At 39.2% G+C, this 15,880-nt stretch overlaps 1 protein-coding gene across 1 annotated transcript; it reads right to left on the bottom strand.

The window, feature by feature from the left end:
* Positions 1 to 370: 370 nt before the first annotated feature.
* LOC122686917 (60S ribosomal protein L6-like) lies at positions 371 to 1,455 on the bottom strand. The gene has a single exon (XM_043892278.1). It carries the CDS (start codon positions 1,280 to 1,282, stop codon positions 419 to 421), a length of 864 nt encoding a protein of 287 aa, XP_043748213.1. The 5' UTR covers positions 1,283 to 1,455; the 3' UTR covers positions 371 to 418.
* Between the last annotated feature and the right edge of the window lie 14,425 nt (positions 1,456 to 15,880).

Here is a 15,880-nt window from a genome sequence, read left to right as displayed (position 1 = left end):
TACAATGCCCCAGCTGAAGTCTTTAAACCATAGTCACCATCCAAGAAAATATATTGGAAGCAGACATTGATGGAAGGCAGGAAGAGAAAATACTGGAAACTCAGTTAGGTTTGAGAGTCGTACCTCTCACCCTGCAGTGGTTAACTCTGCTTCCAAAATGTTGTTGAGGTCTTCATTTTTCCATCATATTATTTCTTAAGTTTGAAGATTTTCTTTTTTTCTCTCCCAGGATTCTTAGATGTATAGAATTGTGTTTTACTTTGTGGATTGAGTACGGTACTATCATACCTCCCTGACAACTCCAATTATAGTTACTCAAAGTTCATCTCTGCTTAGTGCAATATTTTTTTTTGTCCTGAGTTATTATTACTTTTTTTTTTAATGGACAAGTTATTTAATTAGGTTCTTTGCAAGAAGTTCAGAATACTACTTTGTGAGGGTAGATTCCACTTGTGAGAGCAAACACAGAGCGGAGGTAGTCCTGGAGCTGAGGGACAGCTTTGATTCTTCGCAGAATTTGTGAGTCCACAGCTTTCTGATCAACCTTGCGCTGCTCTGTGATCTGGTATTTCTCTCTCTCTGTGTCGAAGATCTCACCCTCTTGGTGTCTCGGCTTACGCAGCTTCTTCTTTTTGAAGTAAGTGTCAGTGAGATGTTCTGGGATTTTCACACCACTGATATCGATTTCGGTGGAGGTGGCAATGACAAATTTCCGGTGTGTTCTACGCAGAGGAACTCGATTGAGGGATAGAGGCCCAGTCACAAGTAGCAAGCCACTGCCCAGCTGCTTCAGGAAAACGACCCTCTTGCCTCTGTGGCGCCCCGTGAGGATGATGAGAACGGTCCCAGGAGTGATGCTGGCGCGCAGCTTCCTCACGTGCTTACTGAAGGGTTTCTTGCCGTGACTCAACAGTTTCCGAGGCACGTCTTCAGCAGGGTAATACCTAGGCATTTTGCGGAGTTTGACCACTCGGGGACCACCATTCTTGTCGCCACCAACTGGTTTTGTGACAGTAGCAAGAACCCGAACCTTCTTTTTCTTTTCGACCTTGGATTTAGCTGCTGAATACTTTCTCTTGTACAGGGCCTTTCTGGAGAACATGGCTGATCGGGAATATCTGCCAATTCCTCTGACCAGGACAGGGTTTCGGCTGCAGTGGGGCTTACCCTTCTTAACTTTCTTCACCACTTTCACCTTTTTAGCCTTGTTGACAGCATCAGCCTTCTTGGCTTCAGGTTTTTTCTCCTTAGTATCTGGCTTCTCAGCCTTTTCACCCGCCATCGTAAACCCAAGAGAGAGAAATGAAGCGTCCGGGAGGCCTCTCAGTACGCCCTGAGCGTGCCTGACCCCTGCAGATGTCGACTTGATACCCTGTCAGCTAGGATGGCGAAGGATTGGGATCTTGAAACCTAGTCCTGCAAAGAGATACTGCCATTCTTACCTTGCAAGATGGGAAGGAGAACTAAGGTCCCTTTTTTAATTATTATTATTATTATTTTTACTTTTTGTTTATCTTATCTCTTTCACATTGAAAACTTTCCTCAAATGACTTCCACTCATTTTTAAGAACGAGGCAATAAAAGGTCGGTCAGTCACTATGCATAAATGGGAAGGGTTTATCAATGAATGGCTTCTTTATTGACAGACCCCACATCACCTCTTCTCTCAGTTTGGTCATTTTCCCATTTGAAAGGTATGAACCTTTCCATCAGCATTCTGGAGGAAGTGAGCAGGGTGCTCACTGTTCACTTAATGCCCATATTTTCAACATAATACACTGGCCCTCAGTTCTGCTTTTGTGTTGAGCTCAGAATCTCTCTAGTTCACTCTTTTTAGAGAATAAACCTCTCTCTTCTGTTGGGGTGGGAGAGACCCCAGGGGTTTTAAATGCGTATTGTGCAGATTTTCAATTTATTCTCTTGTTTTTATAGCCCGTCTCACATAACAAGGTACTTCCATTCCTGAGCTTTTCTGCAGATCATCCTGGCTTTTTCCTGCTACTGGTGGTGGGTTACTTTTCTCAGCTCTATGTCATTAATTACCTCTTAGCCAATACCTTTCTAGTTTCCAAAGTGGTTTTGCTATTGTCTTCTTTCTTGTTCTCTTTTTCTTTGTGGATTTATACCCTTGAACTGTTCTCTAGTGTGGTTTGGGGAAGGAACTAATGAACACTATGTGTAAGTAGTCTTCGCTTTTAAAAGAAATCCGCTTTTAATATTGCTTAAAAAAAATCTGGTTGTAAAAGTAACATGTGTTGCTTTGGACAACTTTTATAATTATAAAATATAATCAAAATAATCCAGGATCCTGCTTTCTGTGGGTAGTTAACAGTTTGGTTATTTCCTTGAAGTCGTTTTTTCCTGGAATTATTTTTTACATAATTGAGACCATTTTGTGGTTATAATTTTATATCTTCTTTTTATTTTTACTCAAAATTATAAAGATTTTCTATGTTATTAAAACAATTTGTAAACATTATTTTTATAAGCTCCATTATGTTGATTTTAATATACCACAGTTTACGTAGACATGTCTGTTACTGGGCATTTGGGATGTTTCCCTTTTATAATATTTTAAAATATTAAGGAATGAAAATTTGTATATGAAGATTTTTCTGTATTTGGAAATATTTTCAAGGACAAACTTCCAGGAAGAGAAATTATAATAAAAAAATATAGACATTATTAAAGCCATTAACATATTGAGCCAGGCATTATGTATTTTTAGCATTTAGTGGAAGTTAAATCAACAGAATAGTGATCTGGCTATTCACAATTATCGGTTATTTTCTTGTCTCTTACCATGTCATGAAGAAGCCAAAGGGTGGCTCATGACTATGCCTGGCTTTGCATCAGTCTACATCCTCACTGCAAGATCCACCTCTAATGTTGTTTATAGGCCTTGGGTCAATGAATGAGTAGAAGCTCTAAACCCATAGACTCTCACCTTCACTTCCCACACCTGACTCTGGCTTGGAAAGCATGTGTGTCGATGTCCAGCCTCTTCATCCAAAAGAATTCACACCTTCATTAGCTTCATCTTGGGCATCTCTCAGGACTAGAGGTGTCAATACTGGCAGAGCAGTTCATCTTCAGAAGGAAAGACAGGTTTTCTTTGGGCAGGAAATGTCAAGATTTCAGATGCCTAGAATGTGGTCTAGAATGTGAAAAGGAGGGCGTGAGCTCTTCATAGGTGCTTCTCCTTGATCCATGAGCTCGCTGCCTTGTGGAGAGGAGGTGAGCAACAGTGAGACCTCCAAATTGTAGGATCCATGGCAGGGGCCCTAGGAACCCGAGTCTAATGGCAGTGTTACTGACAACCTGTGACTCACTTACTCCAGGAGTGGTTCCCTCTGAACATGATCCAATTTAGCAAGAGATGAAAGTGGGGTGGGGCACACTAGGGAATGGGGAGTGTGGTAGGAATATGGGGAGGAAAGAGTAGTATCTTGTTCATTCTTTTCTGAAGAAGCAAAGCTAGACTGTGGCTTTCCTGGTAACTCAGTTGGTAAAGAATCCACCTGCAATGTGGGAGACCTGGGTTTGATCCCTGGGTTGGGAAGATCCCCTGGAGAAGGGAATTCTCCAGTATTCTTGCCTGGAGAATTCCAGGGACAGAAGGGTCGGGTGGGCTACTGTCCATTGAGTCACAAAGACTCAGACATGACTGAGCAACTTTTGCTTCAAAGATAGACCAATAATCTAACTCTACTCCTGTATGTGAGTAAAAAAGAGATCCTACTTTGAGATCCCATGGACAGTAGCCCACCCGGCTCCTCTGTCCATGGGATTCTCTAGGCAAGAATACTGGAGAATGCCCTTCTCCAGGAGATCTTCCCAACCCAGGGATTGAACCCAGATCTCCTGATTGCAGGTAGATTCTTTACTGCCTGAGCCATCAGGGAAGCCCAAATATAATACTACAGTGGGTTTAATAATAATGACACAAAGACATTAAGTATCAATCCTTGGAAGTTGTAAATAGTAACTTAAATGATAAGAGGATCCTTGTAGATGCAATTTAATTAAGACTCTTGAGATAAGGAGATTACCCTGAATTGTCTGGGTGGTTCCCTAAATGCCATGACAAATATCCTTGTTAGAGAAGGGCAGAAATAGATAATTCAGACAAGAGGATAAGGTTATGTTGAGACAGAGCAGAGATGTGGCTACAAGCCAAGGAATGCCAACAGACACCAGAAGCTGGGAGAGCCAAGGAAAGGATTCCCCCCTAGAGCCTTCAGAAGCATGGTGCTGCTGACACCTTGATTTTGGACTTCTGTCTCCAGAACTAAGAAAATTCATTTCTGTTGTTTTAAGTCACACAGTCTGTGGTCATCTGTCATAGCAACCATGGGAAACTTATACAAGTACTATTAAATGAAAACTATCATTACCACTTTCCTTTTAACCTTAATACATGAGTCTCAAGATATAGAAAACAAAATTCTCAGATCAGTCTTTGTCTGGCCAACGATTTTCACAGAACACTGATTAACATTTTCGTAGTCTGGAAAAACTAGCATTTAGGAAAAAGACATGCTATAGATAATTCCCGGGATTGTTGTCATGTTACCTGAGAAGATTAAGCTTCTCAGTTCTACTCCCCTAAGCAACACAATATAGGATAAAGACTAATGTTTTAAAATTAGATTTGGCTCAACTCTCAGCTCTCCCACTTACTAGATTTTACTTACTAGATTGTGTGCTTTTAAGCAGGTTCTTAACCTCTTACCTTGCAACACTGGAGATAAACTTGTTCTGGTGCCATCTTCAGAGACACTTCGAAAGAAACGTGGGCCCATGAAGATCTCTCATGATCAAGTCTAAGCTTCATATATGTATTCCTTTATCACAGTCCAATAAATCTCTGGGCTTTCAGAGATTATAGTGTGAAAAATATAACTTGTTCAGAATTTGAGAAATTTGGTTCGTGTTAAAATTTGGATAGTTTAACATAGCACTTTGTAAAATGAAAGGAATGAATACTAATAGTAGAAATTTAGACATTATGGCTGGCTCATGAGAGTGATTTTTTTTACTCAGAATTGCATTTAACATGTAAATTTCAAGCATCATGTATTGATAAATCAACCCTTTTATATCAGTTTTTCTTTCTGTCTCATTATCACAAGAGGGCAAATGAGTGCAGTTTTAAAAAATAATGAAAAAGTAAGATTCATCTCCTTATATTGTTATGCAGTCGAGAAGGGTTTACACTTAGACCAAGGCTTATTTCCCTTTATGTGAAAGAGAAATCAATGGAAAACCACAATGGATAAACAATCCCTATTACAGATCTAAAAAAGTGGAGTTGTGAATGGTTTCCACGAAGAGCAGCAGACCATCCCTAACTTACCACACTGGATTGAAGCCAACATTCACAGCTGCTCTTACTTCTCGACTCTGCAGAAGCAGCTTATCCAAGGAATTAGTATTTCTTTAGGGGGTTGTGCTCCTTTTGACTGAGTCTGGAATTTTAAAATACTCACTACTAAATGCTCACTTCTACATTTAATCTTTTAAAAGCATTTGATGCTGCCTTTTGGAGGAACTGTAGATGTTGGGGTTGGGTCACAGGCTGATGATGCTAATAGCTGTCACTCCTGAAGGAGTATCATGAGGGATTACGAGATGAATTCTCTGATATGTGGACCAGATGTGTTCTTGGTGGAGATATAACAGCCAATTTTTTTCATTGTCATTGTTCCTTGTGGGAGATATAACAGCTGATTTTATTTCGTTGTTCTATGGTCAGGGAATGAAGACACCACGAAGCTGGAACTTGATGATTGAGTGGCTGATCAGTTCAATAAGGACAAAAGACAAGAACAAAATTTTGGCTGGTGCACTAGGGCACCAGGGCCAGTGCTATTCTGGTAAATGTTTCTCATTCAGCTCTCTGGAGAAAGATCCCCATTTGCAGTATTTGCTAATGTTTATGAAATAAAAGGGCTCCCCAGGTGGTGCTAGTGGTAAGGAACCTGCCTGCCATTGCAGGAGACATGAGAGACACAGTTTCGCTCTCTGGGTCAAGAAGAGTCCCTGGAGGAGGAAATGGCAACCCACTCCAGTATTCTTGCCTGGAGAATCCCATGGACAGAGGACCCTGGCAGGCTACAGTCCATGGGGTTGCAAAGAGTTGGACATGAATGAAGTGAATTAGCACACATGCACATGTAATGAATTCTTCCACTATGGCTCTACAGTGTGACGTCAATTGGCTCAAAAATTTTCTGAAAATTTGACATTTGTTTCTGACAAGCTGGTAAGAGCCAGATTCAGCACATCATTGGCAAGATAAGGGCAGAAATATGCTGCATGTGTGCGTGTGATGGAATCACCTATTATAAATGGAAGTGGTTTAGGTTTGGACAGTATAATAGCCAAAGGTCTTAGGGATATTTGGACAGTGGTAGGTCAGAAAACTGTGTGGGATCTCTGTTCAGTCTTTGACCTTACACATGAATTGTTGCAGGTAGCAACATTCTGAGCCTGTGTAGGTAGGTGCAAGGTCATTGTGCGTTTTGTTGACCATGTGAATGACTCTGAGGACTGACCAGGGTGGCATCAGGAATTCAGTGTCTCTGTGGCTAGCGACAGTGCGTATTGTCTACTGTTCTTATAGAACAAGGCACCAACTTCTTTTTGTGCCTCTAGGAACACCAGTAGGCACTCACATGCATTCTACTGCCATTAAGCATTTGTTCAGTCTGTAGGAGACCTGTTTTGGGTTTTGCATCCAGATATGCTCATGGTAAGGATTCCCTCCGCTTTACATGCTACTTTTGTTTCTGACAAAGGACATTAGTGTGGCCATCTGTCAACGAAAGGTGAAGTGTGACTGCCAGCACACACTGAATTCTGAACATTTCCAGGTTGTTCCAAGTGACAGAGGAAGGTCATAACACATCTTCAAGGAGCACCAGGCCTTGGTACACCACGAAGCACCAGACACCTTCTATGCCATGAAGGTCCTATCACTGACCGCAGCTGTTCTCCTACACTGGAATTGACTGTGGCTGAGACCGATTTTTGGAGAAACAGGGAGAGGACAAGATCATTTGAGTCTTCCTGGATGGAATTCCTGGATAGAATGTTATACATGTCCATGCTGAGTGCAAACCAAAGAAGAGCCTCAGCAAAAACCACCATGAGTGTTTGCACTGATCCTCTAGTTGGCAAACCATGGCCTCCAGGTCAAATTCAATCCCCTTTACTGTTTTTGTAAATTTTGATTGTAATAGGGCTGTGCCCATGCATGTGCATACTGTCTATGGCTGATGTGTGCTACAACTTGTGATAGAGATTGTACAGTCTGCAAAGTCAGCAACCTTTCCTATCTGGCTTTTTAAAAAGAATAGTTTCAGAGTTCCTCCTACTTCTCTGCCAAACACCTTCACTTTCCTGATTTTTCTACTTTTGTGTTGGTGATTATGCAATGAGATAGAGATGTTAGCTAGCATTCTCATGGGAAATATATTGCAATATGTAAATGTATCCACTCAGCAAGTTGTACCCCTTAACTTTCCATGATGTTATATGGCAATTATATTTCAATTTTTAAAAATTGAAGGAAGCAAATAGGATATGTTGGATGGCATATGTACCTTTTTATTCCTTGGGCTTTACCATGATGCTAATAAGAACAAAAGACTTCAAAAAATGATGAGTGATGGTCAATGTTAAGTATGGAATCCTTCCTGTATTTAAATTCCCTTTTGAAAAGTATGAGAACTTGAGTAGAGGAAACAAAAAGAAATATTAAAGAAATTTCTAAAACAGTTCCAATTTTAGAAGAAAGAACAGATTTTTCTTTCCTTTTGAAAAGTTCCCCTTTCCCAGAAATTGGAGAATAAACCATGTACCTCTGAAAAAAGAACATCCCTTTCCTTCCCTTTTTTTAGAGAAGATCTTTCTCAGCAATAGTTACCAGATACGTTCTTGACAAGAGACATGGACTTCGGCTACTTACTCCCACAGTTTCAAAGGGAAAAACAGGTCTTTCACAAGTTCAGCCAAAGGGCAAAAGTGTCATTTTTTTGGACATAAAACAACCTCCAAATATTTGGATTAGGATTGAATAACTGATTGTTGTAGTTTCCTAGAGCGGTTATAATAAAGTACCGTGAGCTGAGCAGTTTGAAACGACAGAAATGTATTCTCTCAGTTCCGGAGGCGAGAATCCAAAACTAAGGCATTGGCAGGGAGCCCTTAAAGGAATATGCCTCCTTGCCTCTTCCAACTTGTGGTAGCCCCAAGCATGCCATCATTTATGGAAGTGTAGCCTCCATTCTTGCCTCAGTCTTCACTTGGCCAACTTCTGTCTGTGCCTGAGCCCAAACTTCCTTCTTTTTATAAGGACACCGATCATAGTGGATTAAGGGCCCATCCTAAGGACCTCATCTTAACTTGATTACAGCTCAGAGACCCTATTTCCAGATAAGGTCACATTCATAAGTTTCAGGAGAGTTATGACATCAGCATATCTTTTGGGCAGGACACAATTCAAGCTATAACAGTGACCAAATATTTATGAACCGTGGATACAACAGAATGAATTGAGGCAACCACATTCTCTATCTTGAGAATCTGAAATCTAAGCAAAATAGGAAGGTTTTTTTTTTTTTTTAAAGGATGTCATGGATCAAGACTGTGACTAGCCAGAGCCTTGTGCAAACTGAAATTGTAAGGAAGTAGGAAAGAAACAAAAAGGTGGAAAGAGTAGAAGAGGGATGATGTGTATAGTGAAAGAGGGATGAAGAGAGACAGATGGAAAGTAAATGAATATTTTGCACAGCAGCTGTGATTCTTCAACTGAGCATCTTTATATTTAAGGTACGCTGTGGTGTTGGAGAAGACTCTTGAGAGTCCCTTGGACTGCAAGGAGATCCAAACAGTCCAACCTAAAGGAGATCAGTCCTGGGTGTTCATTGGAGGGATTGATGCTGAAGCTGAAACTCTAGTACTTTGGCTACCTCATGTGAAGAGTTGACTCATTGGAAAAGATCCTAATGCTGGGAGGGATTGGGGGCAGGAGGAGAAGGGGATGACAGAGGATAAGATGGCTGGGTGGCATCACCATCTCAATGGACATGAGTATGAGTAATCTCCGGGAGTTGGTGATGGACAGGGAGGCCTGGCATGTTGCGATTCATGGGGTCACAAAGAGTCTGACACGACTGAACAACTGAACTGAACTGAACTGAACCTCCGCCCTTGGGATAACCCAAGTGGTTTTTTTGTTACTTGGAAACAAAAGAACCAAACTCTAATGCCTGCTCATTGTCCACAAGATTCAGACAGGAAGGCTCAGGTTGGGAGGTCACAAGACGGACAAGGAAGGAGAAAGTAAGGAACAAAATCTTCTGATTCCTTTCTTTCCTGTTTTGTTTGTGCCTTGCTGCCTGTCTTTGTTTTCTGCCATGGGTTCTCATAGAAGCATTTGTTTGTAAATTCACACTGACCTTCAAATCCAGCTAGAACAAAGGATGAGGAAAATCTCTTCTTGATATTACATCCCTTTTTATTAAGTCAGGCATTGCTCATTCTCCTGGTCTCAGCTAGACAAATAAAAAGATAAGGCAACACATACACACACACATTCCATCCTTTTCACCTCTCAAATTCACTTTTCGGTCTTGACTACAATTTCTCCTTCAATGAATGTTTTGTAAAATATGAATTGTTTGCTGGGTCAATAAAAGACAAGGTGATGGAAAAATCAGATTTCATACTTTTAAGAACCATGCTGACAGTTGCTGTGTGGGAAAGCCTTTTCTCAAGTACATCCTAGACTTGCTCTCTGGGGTAGAGAGCCCAGCCAGCTGTGGGCTCAGGGCATACGCTTCCTTAAACTGGAGACCAGTATCATTCTCTCCTAAAGAATCTGAATATGAATATTTTCGATACTCTTGAGTGCAATTCCCTTGCACACTCATAGTGATGGCAAAATAAATTGTGTACAGCCTCAGCTTTTCTTCCTGATCAATAGAAACAATCCTGTGGTTTTTGAGCTTTCCAAGAAATGGCTTTAATATCCTGTCCAATTAAAGCTTCCTACATCAACCTCCAGAAAAATCAACAAAATTTTTTCTAGGAAGAATTTTAGTTCGTGTTAAGGCATTTGCTTTTTGGCACGTTTAAACAGAAGTGGGAAATGTTTGTATTCTTAAAAGCTTTCATGACGGAAACGTTTATCGTTGCTCTCTGAAGATAATGTCTTCATGCCTGCTTTGTGACTTTCATTTTGGGATACAGAGTCAAGTTGAATCCAAAAGCATGTTTGCTACCTTTGACTTTTGCAAGCAATATTCATCCGAATGCCCATATCTCCCGGTCTTTAACAATCGCTATTTCAGGTGGAGGTGTGCTCCATTTTATTGAGAAGCCTTCTACAAATTGCCAGAGTTCCTTTTATGTGAACCTTGCCATACATTACTAGTGTGGTTGTAAAATCTTTATGATCATGTTATCTGTCAGGATCTAAGAATGATATATGAACATTGTCAAGTAGAAGATACATCTTGCTGGAAAAAACTGTACTCTGTAGTTACCTGGCACATTTAAATCAGCCATGCTTGTTTTAACTCAAGGAAAATAGTTTCTGTGTTTTATAAAAGCAAAGTACATTTTAAAATTCTGGATAACATATTGTGAAAAGTTCTCTTATGTTCCTGAAAAATTTAGTTTAGTTGACTATTATCAGATAAGGGACAAAAATCAGATATGGCATCACCAGGAAGCATGTGAATAAAATCAACAGAAAAGTAATTCTACCAGTAATGGTCTCCATTTTAGGATATTTGGTTTATTCTTTATACATTTAGGTTTTCATGTATTTCTCTTTTGTTGCTTATTAACTTTAACTTTATCATGCTAAAGGTAAAGAGACATATGGCAAGCTACAGCCCATCCTTTTCTTTTGCTGTGTTCCATTTAAGAGATGAAAAATGCAAGTAAAGAGTAGGATGTGATAATCTTCTCTAAAGAAACCTTTCTTGTTTCTTTATTTTTTCTTTTTTTTGATGCCGATTGGATGTTACCATATAAAGAGGGAAGAAGTAATTGCTTCATAATTAAATTTGCTCTCTCCAAAACCACTGCCAATTTATTTATTTATTTATTTTTATATTTTTAAAAGATACTAGAAAAATTTATCTAGTACTTTCTTTTGAAAGACCCAGCCTGGATAATAAATCAAGTACCATACCAAACATTTCTTTCATTGCAGGTCTCAAGAATTCTAAGCTTTGTGTGTGTGTGTGTGTGTGTGTGTGTGTATGTGTATATGTTATTTTACTTTCACTTTGGGGAAAAACCAGGACCTCTACTTAGAAAGTGGATGAGCCTAGATTCTGGAGGCAGATTACCTGGTTTCAAACCTTGGCTCTGCCACCGATTAGCTTTATGACCCAGGGCCATGCACATAATCTCTAGTTAACACAGCTTCTGTATGTGTAAAATGAGTTAAGAATGTTGCCTTTCCCATTGGGTTGGAAGAGTGCCAGGCAGAAGTGGTTACTATGTGAACGTTCGCTCTTTATTATTTGCATGATGAATAGACAGTCTGTTCCACATAACAAACATTTGATCATGCACACTTACCTGGTCAACTCATTTGTCATCTGCCCTCCAGGGGGCCACCACATTGCACAACATAGAATACAATGTGAATGACACCCCCCTCAGATCCAATGTTGTGTCCTCTGAGAATAATGTCTTTGGGTCTATTGCAATTTGGAGGTCTTGATCCATCTTTTTCCATTTTATACCTGTCAATGTAGACCGCCAGCTTGTTGCAGAACTTCTAAACTGTACTAAGAGGATGAATTTCTGCATTCCAGAAAAGGAGAGAAAAAAATCCTTCTAATGTAGAAGAAAACAAATCAAACAAATATTTCTATAGAGATGTGACCAAATTGAACTAAGCAATGTAGTCAGTTTGCTACTCTGTGGTTTGTCTAAAATAGGCAAATTATTCTGGGTAGACCTCACAGTACTATGCGTGTTGCCAGGTGATGAAAAAGGCAATGCTCTCAGGGAACTGGTACACCAGATATTTCAGTTCTATTATCATGGTAATGTTTACAGTGGATGTTGCCCAATAGACGTTAGTTTCAAAAATGTGTCTTTTATAAGACAAGAAAGGGAAGGATATTCTGTTTCTTCGGCTTTTGGCTAGTGATTTTGAACATGTGATCTAGAGTATAAAGTCACTCACTGTATTAGCATTTCAGAGCACACCGTTGGACATCAATACCCAAGAGATATTGATACTCAGTTGAACTGAATTTTAAGATATGAGGATTTGTGTTTATTTTTGTTTCAAAACAATAACGACCTGCTGCCTTGCGAGAGTTTTGTTTCTTCCAGTCAAAATAATATAGCTCTTACACATTCATTTTCTCTACTTCTGAGAAGCAGAGAGTTAGGAGAGAATGTTCTCTTCTATTTCTTTAGTTTTCGTTTGTTCTCCTGGTTGATTACCAGATCCCAGGGGTAATGGAATTTAATTCAATCATCGTAAGTGTAGCATGAGAGACCCATTTAGGAATTTTCTAGTCTGTAATCCAATCCCATCATCTTCCTTTTCTGGCCAAAAAAGAGACTGTTGCCTCGGAGAAGGCATCCGAAATTCCTTTTTTCTAACTTCACATTGATAACTATCACTTGTAAAAATAAACTGTGTCGAAAAGATGAAGAGCTTCTTCTTATCCCCTCAAAGAATTGTGAAATTACTATGTGCAAATGTTTATAAAGACTTTAATTAGCACTTTAGGATTTCACATAGAGATCTGTAAATAAACAGAGGACTGAAATTTGAAAAGTACTTTTGAAACCCTTACTGTATACAATACTTTTAATTAAGGCCTAACACCTCATCATGACTCTATTATCTCTAGGAATTTCTGTAACCCTTTACCCTAGTTTCTGCTATTCCTTTCTGTCTAGGATCTTCTTACTTTCCACTTTTATGACTGTCTTATTATTATCACCTTACCACTTTACCATGGACGTCCCCCGAGACTGAATTTTCAACTTATGTTTGAACATGTCGTCATCATCGATTTCAATAACACCTTTATATACCTGATGCCCTTGACTGTCTTCCATATTTTTCATTTTTAATGTAGATTTAATTTAGATTTAATTTTGGTCTACAACCTGAATTTTTTACATTCTCCTCTCTTGGGTTGGCTTTCCTGGTGGTTCAGTGGTAAAAAAAAATCTGCCTGACAATGTAGGGGACGCAGATTCGATCCCTGGGTCAGGAAGATTCCCTGGAGAAGGAAGTGGCAACCCACTCCAGTATTCTGGCCTGAGAAATCTCATAGACAGAGGAGCCTGGTGTGCTACTGTCCATGGGGCTGCAAAGATTTGGAAATGACTTAGCCACTGAAAAACAAACAGCAACTCTTGGATTGTTGGAGAAAGTCATGTTGATGTAGGTGCTTAAAAATTCAAACAAAATGAACTTTGGTGAGCTCCCAGCAAATCCTGCTAGTCGACTGTCATGATGCAGATCCAAAGTCTTCATAGCTGCCATTCCCTAAATGTTTTGCTGTCTTCAGACCAGGAAACCAATCCATATCCTCTTTTATTTTCACCAAGGTGAAAACTTATTCACACCATCTAAAAAAAGTCAACCTTATTTCCAACTCATATTCTTTCAGGTCAGGTATTTCCCCCCTTGCATTTTCTTTGTATTTTCACCTATCATTTTAATCTTAATTTTTATAAAGTCTTAACAATGGAGAAAGAAGATTCATTTTTCTTCTCAAAGCCAGTGGCTTATACTAAACTCACAATGCATCCCTTTTGTAGAACTTACTCTATTAATTATTTTCAGTTATTTCACATCTCCAAGAACTTTGTTTCCAATTTCTTTCTTTTTTTCCAATTAACATTTTTTCATCTTCGTTAAATTGCTGCCATGTTTCCTTTTCAGTAGCATTCTATGCCCAGTAGCTCCGTTTTTAATCAATTGCTGATTCCATAAACACAATATGATGTCTAACATTCCATTGAGAAAAATACTCTCCTGAAGACACAATTTCCTAATTGCAATGAATTATCTTATATTTAAAATAAATCACATATATTTACATGTTTATTTTCCATCTTCTCAAACAAGAATATAGACTCTTTTAGGATGAATAATTTATCTGTCTTGTTCCTCACTGTATCTCCAACATGTCCTCTCTGGTGCACAACTGACCCTCACTAACTATTCAGTGAGTGAAAAGGTAATCATCTCATCCAAGAGCCCCTTCTCAAACCAACTTTAATTTTCAGAAACTTCTGATAATAATTCTGCTCAATATTAATTGAGGAAACTTAATTTGATTGAGGCAACTTACTCTTTAGGGATTATCTTCCTTATCTTTCATTTCCACCAAGATATCCAGTCGGCCCCCAATTCCTTATTCTGCAAACTCTCTTATATATTTTTTTTCATCCACCTTCATCTCAGCATTGTGAACTGGAAAAATTTCAGTGGCATATCCTAGCTTCCTTCCAGGCCTCTTGTTCAATCCATTCTTCCTTGAGCCACCAGTGTAATCTTCATCTGAAAAAAGTTCTGGCCACACAACTCTTAGCACTTTGTGACTTACACACTAGAATCATAGGAGATCCATGACTTGGCTCTAATTGGTCTTCATTGTCTTATGTCTGAAAAATTTCTTACATGAGATTTGTGTCCCTTTGCATGTTAGAGCTTGACCATAAAGAAGGCTGAGGACCGAAGAATTGATGCTTTCGAATTAAGGTGTTGAAGAAGACTCTTGAGAGTCCCTTGGACAGCAAGGGGATCAAACCAATTAATCCTAAAGGAAATCAACCGTGAATATTCACTGGAAAGACTGATGCTGAAGCTGAAGCTCCAATGCTTTGGCCACCTGATTTGAACAACTGACTCACTGGGAAAGACCCTGATGTTGGGAAGGACTGAGGGCAGGAGGAGAAGTGGGCAACAGAGGTTGAGATGGCTGGATGGCATCAGTGACTCAATGGACATGAGTTTGAACAAACTCCGGAAGATGGTGATGGACAGGGAAGCCTGGAGTGCTGCAGTCCATGGGGGTCACAGAGTCAGACATGACTTAGTGACTGAACAATAAAACATTTTTCAAGTATACTCCATGGGTTTTTATAAATATAAATCAAGATAAAAGTCTTCCTAATTCAGTTCTGAAATTTCTGCTTCCATAAGCTATCTAGCTCATATGTTAGGATTTAATTCACATGTTACCTTCTTTCCATAAGCTCTGTTAAGAGCTCCCCAAATGGAAGTGACCTCTTCCACCTCTAAATCCTCATAACGTTTTGCACTTGTTTCATTGTGCAACTCATATTATATATCTACTAAACATATTTACATGTATTTTTCTCTAGTTTACAAAATTATACATTGAGTACAGGGATACAGTTTCTGTATATTTTTATTTCATTAGTACTTAGTACAGCATCCTTTCCTTCCAGATTTACTAAAATATAATTACGTACATTGAAATCCATTTTAAGTGGAGTTTGATGTATTTTGGCAGTTACTGGGTTGGCCAAAAGGTTTGTTCAGGTTTTTCCTTAAGATCTTATGAAAAATCAGGATAAACATTTTGCCCAACTCAATATATACAGTTATCATGCCATAAGCAAGAAACAGAATATTTCTAATACTATAAAAATTTCATCATGCATCTTTGAAATCTGTTCTCCTTTAATCTGTAGCCTTAGGTGATTACAGATATTTCTGGAACTAGTTTGCTTTTTTAGAATTTGTATGAGAAGGAATGAGGAAGGGCAGGAAGCTGAAGTTTGTCAGTCCAGTAAGTCATAATTCCTTTCTCAGTTCTTGGACTTGAGCCAATTTTCAGGC

The sequence above is a fragment of the Cervus elaphus genome, chromosome 30, assembly GCF_910594005.1.
Source record: "Cervus elaphus chromosome 30, mCerEla1.1, whole genome shotgun sequence".
NCBI classification, from domain to species: Eukaryota; Metazoa; Chordata; class Mammalia; order Artiodactyla; family Cervidae; genus Cervus; species Cervus elaphus.
This window is presented reverse-complemented; position numbering and strand designations above follow the sequence as displayed.

What these genes read in the sequence shown, in the direction of transcription:
- LOC122686917 (XM_043892278.1), bottom strand. Translation starts at nt 1,282, where the DNA reads ATGGCGGGTGAAAAGGCTGAGAAGCCAGATACTAAGGAGAAAAAACCT.